At 45.2% G+C, this 7,481-nt stretch overlaps 1 protein-coding gene across 1 annotated transcript; it reads left to right on the top strand.

The window, feature by feature from the left end:
* The first annotated feature begins 4,227 nt into the window (after positions 1-4,227).
* KIF2B (kinesin family member 2B) lies at positions 4,228-6,541 on the top strand. Its single transcript, XM_025919232.2, has one exon. The coding sequence runs from the start codon at positions 4,349-4,351 to the stop codon at positions 6,413-6,415; it is 2,067 nt and encodes a 688-aa protein (XP_025775017.2). The 5' UTR covers positions 4,228-4,348; the 3' UTR covers positions 6,416-6,541.
* The last annotated feature ends 940 nt before the right edge of the window (positions 6,542-7,481 follow it).

Genomic DNA, 7,481 nt, shown 5'->3' with positions numbered 1-7,481 from the left:
ACTATTTTTCCAAACAAATTGTCATTTATCATTTACGTTCTACTTGGATATACACCAGGATAGGACCCTGACTCTTAGACAGCTGCAATTATCAGAAGGCTATCCATAAATCTGCAAAACGTATATATAATACACACATATAACTGTGCATATATGTATATGTGTGTGTGCACCTAAATTATTTGTTAATATGTGTCTCCAAAATAGGGCTGTAAGCCCCATGAGGGCAGAGTTGAGGGCAGTTTTCTTCACTATTTCTATCACTTAGCTCAGACCTTGACATTGAAAAGAAAGTTGTTAAGATATGTTGAATGTATACCTGATTGAATGAGGTCCTTCATTAGTTTGACCTGAGGTCTCCCTCTCAGAAACATCCACCTATTGTGCTAGTATTTATAGTTCCAGGAAACTTGGTAAGTCCCCGTTCCAGACACCAGGTATACAAACACAAGTGAAGCATTCTCTTCCCTTCTCTCCAGGGTCTTAATTACTGTATTTACCTAGAGAGAAAGATGCAGATACTTTTAACCAAAAATGGTAAAAAATGATTTTTTTAACCAAAAACATGAAAAATAAATATGGAATAAAGGTGGGAATTGAGAGGCAAATAATCTCATTGTGATTGAGGTAGAGAAAAGGAAGCAATGGATGTCAAGAAATGCTTTTCAAGAGAAGTGATGCTGAGGTAAGTCAATTTCATAATTGAATGTTCACACACCTTATCTCAAAGAGAACAAACTGTGTTCCTCTTCTCTTTAAGTATATAGAGAGAGGTCTGTTCTCAACCCTTCTCTAGGACAAATATCCAAGTTCCGATGATTATTTCCCACGAAAGTATTATATATCCCTTATTGGTTTTTTGTTCCATGGCAAATTAACTTCAATATCCTGAATTGTAAAACTTAAGCCTCTAAGGACAAGGAATACAGCACATGGCTCTCAGGTTAAAGATCTGTAGCTGAACTCCAAAGGCACCTACTTTGTTCACGAGTAACCTGATTTCTGTAGTTGTAGGTTGAGTTACAAGCAAACGATACTGATATGTACACTATAAGCAAAACCCAAGCCTCTCCCCTCAGCATGTGGAGTAAAATTGAAACTTGGAAGCTGAACAACAAATGGGTTTAAAAGGAGACACCAACAATTATTAGTTTAACCATCTCGGCTAACATCATAGATTAACTTCTGCAATCAACAGATATATAGGAATCATGTAAATATCCCCAGGTAACCAATGCTGTTTAATAAGCTGGGAAAAGATAGCTCTGAGTTGACGTCGTTGTCATAGAAACAATTGCCTATTAAATCAGTAAGAGGGCTAGAAAAATGTGGACTTATCACTTCTGGTTAAATGCAGTGCATGGGAAAAATGAGACAATGTCAAAAGACAGAGGTACCTGCTGCAATGGTAAAATACTATTCTCATTCTAAAAGTTAATTTTCCCCTTGTTTTCTGAAGGCATATACCTAATAAGTTACCTGTCTACTCTTAAAACACACACATACAACTTTTAAACTGGAAGTGATAAATTCCATTTCTTCAAAGAGATTTGTGAAAATTTACTGAGCTCCTCTGAAGAACGAAATCAACCTCAGGTTGCATCCATATACTGGAAAAATACAGACCCCCAAGGTGATCAAACAAACTGAACAGCTGCTAGATGTCCATTAAAACAGTGCTCGAAAGGCGCTCATTTGATGCATTTCTCCTGGGAGGTTTGTATCTAAAATGAAGCTAGAAATCACATTCTGTCCTGTAAAGTAACTCTGACAGGCCCAACCTGGGAGCAGGTATGTAATTAATAAATGAAAATTACTAAGCTCATTTCCTGTACTTACTTCCTTTCATAGTACCCTCTCTTGAGGGAGCTATACCTGATACTTGTTAGGCTTCTGAGAAAAAGGGGATTTGAAATAAAGAGAATATACCCAGTTGCTTGTCAGGCATAGGCTTCTAACAGGTATATAGAACAAAAAGTAGAAATGGTAAGCTCCTTGAGGGTAGGAATCCTTTGGAATAGGAAGTAGCATGTGGTAAGCATTTCATATAAATAGATTGCTTGGTTATATTCAGTCAAAAAATACAACGTCTCCAATCTTCAGTCTCTAATGTGGAGAAACTGTTCATCTACCAAATGGTCATTCAGGTCTTGGCCAAAAATGATACAGTAACTTGTATCTAGGCCTTTACAGTTTGACAAATGCTATATTTACCTCATTAGTAAAAACCCACAGTGTTTTCTTAGATGGACTGTTTCCTCAGAATAAATTCCACAAAATGAGAAGGGTATGGAGATGGTTACTGAATTCTGAATTTTGTATCAGTAGATGAAAACGATACTGCTGCAAATGCAGTTTGAGATCATAAGAACTGTCAACAAATGAGGAGATACAGAGAAGCTATTCTAGTCTGAGAGCTCAAATAGTGATTCCCAAGGCCTGTGTTCCCAGAGCCAGCAGCATCAGCATCACCTGGGAACTTGTTAGACACGTAGATTCTTGACTCCACCTCATACTTCCTGAATCAGAATCTCGGGGGCGGGACCAGCAATCTGTTTTAACAAGCTCTTGTAGGTCAATTTCATGTACCCTAATATTGAGAACCATCTGGGCTAGAAATTAGTAATTTGAAAACATACTTTGTTTGAAGGACCTCAAATTCTTCAGTATGGCTCAACTTTAGACTAAATGTGGACAGTGGTTAAAGCTTGAGGATGTAAAGGCAGGCAAGATGGCAATGTGCACCATGTGCCCTTGTATGGAATTTGTGCTGTATCAATTAGGATGATGGAGAGCTACTGAAATGTTTGTAAGCGGGGAATTACTAAGGAATTAGCTGTCAGAATAACTCTAGGAGCAGCATGAGAAATAGACAGAGTCCCTGACTGGATGAGGCTAGCCAAGGAAATAGGGTTATAATTGGTTGGGAGATTTAAAGATGTCACGGTTATAGAAGACTTCTAGAGGCAGGGAAAGGACAGTCTAACTCCACATTAGGATGGGCTGAGGAGGAGGGAGAAGACACACAAAAGCCTGTATTAACCAGTGAGTAGAGGCACCTGCGTGGCTCAGTTGGTTGAGTGTCCGACTTCGGCTCAGGTCATCCAGGAATGGGTTCGAGCCCCGTGTTGGGCTCTGCGCTGACAGCTCGGAGCCTGGAGCCTGCTTCCGATTCTGTGTCTGCCTCTCTCTCTGCCCTCCCCCCCCCCACCTTAATCCTCAACTGGCCTATCTGGCAGTTGATGTCATTTTTTGTTGTTTTCAAGCAAATCATCCTACAGTAAAAAAATAATTACAATCTTGTCAAAATATATGTTTGCCTCTGATCCTCTCAGCTTCCTCTCCATTTCCCCTGCACCACCACCCCTCTCCCAGCGCCCTCCCTCTGGCCACACCTCCACAACGTCTAAAGGACACACACAGGGTAAGGAGCAGGTTATTAAGATGAATTCTCTGTTTCCACCAAAAGTCCCTCTTTCCTCTCCAAATTATGGATAATGAGGCCAAAAGTGTAATGACTGAAGGAATTTAGAAAGGTAATTACTGAAATAATCCCCCAAATGGTGGTGACTACCAGAGCAGCAACACTCACGTTACAGCTATCAGAGCCTCCTGAAACGTGATAAACACCTCGTGTTTGCAAACCCAGATGCGCCTAAGGAAATGCCCTATTAGCAAACTACCACAAGAACGCACTACATGGAACTCATTTTGATTTTGTAATGAGAAATCCCATTAAAGACGACTATAAATTGTGGCGGCCAACGAGTTTCGAAGGGGGTGCAGGAGCGAAGAAGGATGGCAGGTTTGAGGGCCTTTCTCCGGGATCCTGTCCTTAGAAGCCCGTGATCTGCGGCCGGCTCTGCCTTCACTTGTCCCCGCTGATCACTGGAGAGTTGAAGTTGAAGGGAACGTTCACTGGTTCTCAAACCGAAGCCCTTAGCTTTGAGGCTGCAGGGGAGAAGGGACGTTCCTAAAGCTTAGGCTCTAGCGTCCATAGAACTCTTAGCCCACTCCCAACTCCGATCCCTATGTCCTCAGCGGTAAGAGAACATTTTTTTCTATTCCAGGTGTTTCTGCACCTAGAATCACCAACGCGCCCTCCACCACCACCGCCCCTCCCACCCCCAGCTTTCATCTAGAGGCCCTAGGCTCTGCTGCCTCTTGTCTCCAACCCTTTGTGACGCCACTGGCCCCAGGAAGAGCCCTAGTGCTCCACTCACAAAGGCAGGTGTAAACCACAGGTGCGTCAGTGCTCCGGGCGCTTCAGGCTGGCCTGGGCTCAGGTCCTGCCGCTCCAACCCCAAGGGCCCCCCAAAGGCGAGCCCTGACACCTCTATCCTTCACCATGGCCAGCCAGTTATGCCTCCCCGTCGCCCCTCGTCTCACAAACTTGAAACCCTTGATGCCGCAGGCGGGAGACGTCCAAGTGGGCATCTGCGTGGCCATCCAGCGCAGCGACGGGCGCATCCACCTCGCTGTGGTCACAGAGATCAAAAGAGAAAACGCTTGGGTCACGGTGGAGTGGGTCGAAAAGGGAGTCAAGAAGGGCAAGAAGGTTGACCTGGAGACCATATTCCTGCTGAATCCCGCGCTGGCCTCCGCTCAGCACCCCACGCCGTCCTCACTGCTGCCCTTGTCTCTAGCGCCCCCTTCGGCCATCGGGGACCAGTGCGCGGCCACGCGGTGGATTGTGACCATCCCCCAGAAAAACGAAACGCCCTCAGGGGACAGCCCGGCTCTGAGAGTCCCCAGCAATCCCTGCCTGATGAAGCGGAAAAAGTCTCCCTGCCTACAGGAAATCGAGAAGCTACAAAAGCAGCGGGAGAAGCGCAGGCAGCTGCAGCTGCAGATCCGAGCCCAACGCGCCCTCAATGTCAACACGGGAAACCCCAACTACGAGATCATGCACATGATCGAAGAGTACCGCAGGCACCTGGACTGCAGCAAGGTGTCCAGCCTGGAGCCCCGGGAAGACCATCGGATCTGCGTCTGCGTGCGGAAGCGTCCTCTCAACCAGCGAGAGACCACCATGAAGGACCTGGACATCATCACCATCCCCTCGGACAATGTGGTCATGGTGCATGAGTCCAAGCAAAAGGTGGACCTCACTCGCTACCTGGAGAACCAGACCTTCTGCTTCGACCATGCCTTCGATGACACCGCCTCCAACGAGTTAGTGTACCAGTTCACCGCCCAGCCGCTGGTGGAGTCCATCTTCCACAAGGGCATGGCCACCTGCTTTGCCTACGGGCAGACAGGCAGTGGGAAAACGCACACCATGGGCGGGGCCTTTTCGGGAAGGGACCAGGATTGCTCCAAAGGCATCTATGCCCTGGTGGCGCGGGATGTCTTCCTCCTGCTCCAAACTGCAGCTTATGAGAAGCTGGGCCTCAAAGTCTACGGGACATTTTTTGAGATTTATGGGGGCAAGGTGTATGATCTGTTAAACTTGAAGAAGAAGCTGCAAGTCCTTGAGGATGGCAATCAGCAAGTCCAGGTGGTCGGACTTCAGGAGCAGGAGGTATGTTGTGTGGAGGACGTGTTGAACCTCGTGGAGCTAGGGAACAGCTGCCGGACTTCGGGACAGACATCAGTCAATGCCCACTCTTCCAGGAGCCATGCAGTGTTCCAGATCATCCTAAAGTCAGGAGGGAAACTGCATGGCAAGTTTTCCCTCGTTGACTTGGCTGGGAACGAAAGGGGAGCGGATACTGCCAAAGCCAACCGGAAACGGCAGCTGGAAGGGGCGGAGATTAATAAAAGTCTCCTGGCGCTCAAAGAATGCATCCGGGCTTTGGGTCAGAACAAGTCCCATACCCCGTTCAGAGCCAGCAAACTCACGCAGGTGCTCCGGGACTCCTTCATAGGCCAGAACTCCTCCACTTGTATGATTGCTACTATCTCTCCAGGGATGGCCTCTTGTGAAAACACCCTCAACACTTTAAGATATGCAAACAGAGTGAAAGAATTAACTCTGGATTTAAGGCCCCACCATCTTTGTTTCTATCCGGTTGGACCTGAGATGCCAAGGATGTTGGAGACTCACGTTAGAAATTCAAAAACATCCCTTCAAAGGGATGGAGTCATTAAAATACCTTGTATGCAGAGTGAAGAGGAAGAACAGGCTAAGCACACTGAAACACTGTCCACTCCATTAGGGGAGGATACAAGGACTTCGTGGACGGAATCAAGACAACCGCCAGGGAACAACATCCAGGAGACAGCTGATGGGGTAAACTATGATGTTGATTTTTGCATTGCCCAGTTATTGTCCATTTTGGATCAGAAAATAGGTATTCTGACTGAGATCCAAAAGAAACTGAAATTATTACAAGCTGACCTCCAAAAGAAGACTGAGTGTAGTGGAGCCAGTGGCAAGAGGTCAGATCTGCAAAGTAATGGCAAGAGATAAGATCTGAAACAATGGATACACTGCTGTGGCCCCTACCTCTCTTATAAAAGAAAAAATATCTAAATTATCTAGATATAAAGATCCTCCTGGAAAGCTTAAAACATCTTAAAATATGCTTGTCAGATATGTCCTCTTTCCTCTTCCTCTGTATTTTTGTGACTCGTTTACATTTCGTGGGATGTTGGAGTTCAACTAGGAACCACTTGCCTCCCCAAGGGACATTTGGCAATGTCTGGAAACATTTTCAGTTGTCAAAACTGAGTTTGAGGCAGGGTAGTGATACTGGCATAGAGTGAGTAGAAGGCCAGAGTCGCTATTAAACATCCTACGATGTACCAGACAGCCTCCCATAACAAATAATTATCTGGTTGAAAATATCAGTAGGTCCAGGGAGGCCTGGGAGGCCCTGCTGTAGAAAGAGCCTAGCTGTGATGAAACCAGATACCCTGAATGGGTGACTGGGAAGGCATCCCAATGTAGATTAAAGGGAGTAGAATTGGAACACACCAAGGGGTACACAATGGGGTAAATCTAATGATATCGACTCATGAATCTCTTTCTGTTGCACTGATGTGTAGATTCAAATGATTTCTAAGCTCTAGTCATAATGGAGAGTGGGAAAGGAAGGGATTTTCTTTAAGTGATTCTGCGTGACAGAGATTTTTATTTTCAATCTTTGAGTTGAAGTTGCAAAGTACTGTGCTTCCTGAGAGTGATAAAATAAAGTGTGTGTGTGTGTGTGTGTGTGTGTGTGTGTGTGTGTGTGTGTGTATTTAGCATTGGCTTTGTTGACTATGGTGTCTTTAAGCTTTTTTTCCTCTTACTCTTTGCCAAATTGTGTGCCTACATAATTCACATAAAAAGCTTTCCTCCATCATATTAGGGTAAGCAGCAAGTCAACAAAGTGGTATAAAGGTTCTGGCCTGAAACAGGAAACATCCCATGAAGGCCTCACAGGTAATGTGGGAGATACCAATGCCTTAAATAAACTGAATAAGGAAAAGAATTCCTGATTCAGTGATCACTAAGTCCCTCCTTTTGGGAAAAAAAATTAAAAGAGAGAGAA

The sequence above is a fragment of the Puma concolor genome, chromosome E1 (genome assembly GCF_028749965.1).
Source record: "Puma concolor isolate L17-30 chromosome E1, mPumCon1.1.hap2, whole genome shotgun sequence".
NCBI lineage: Eukaryota > Metazoa > Chordata > Mammalia > Carnivora > Felidae > Puma > Puma concolor.
This window is presented reverse-complemented; position numbering and strand designations above follow the sequence as displayed.

Excerpts from the sequence above, each read along its gene's own strand:
- KIF2B (XM_025919232.2), top strand. The coding sequence starts at position 4,349 with ATGGCCAGCCAGTTATGCCTCCCCGTCGCCCCTCGTCTCACAAACTTG.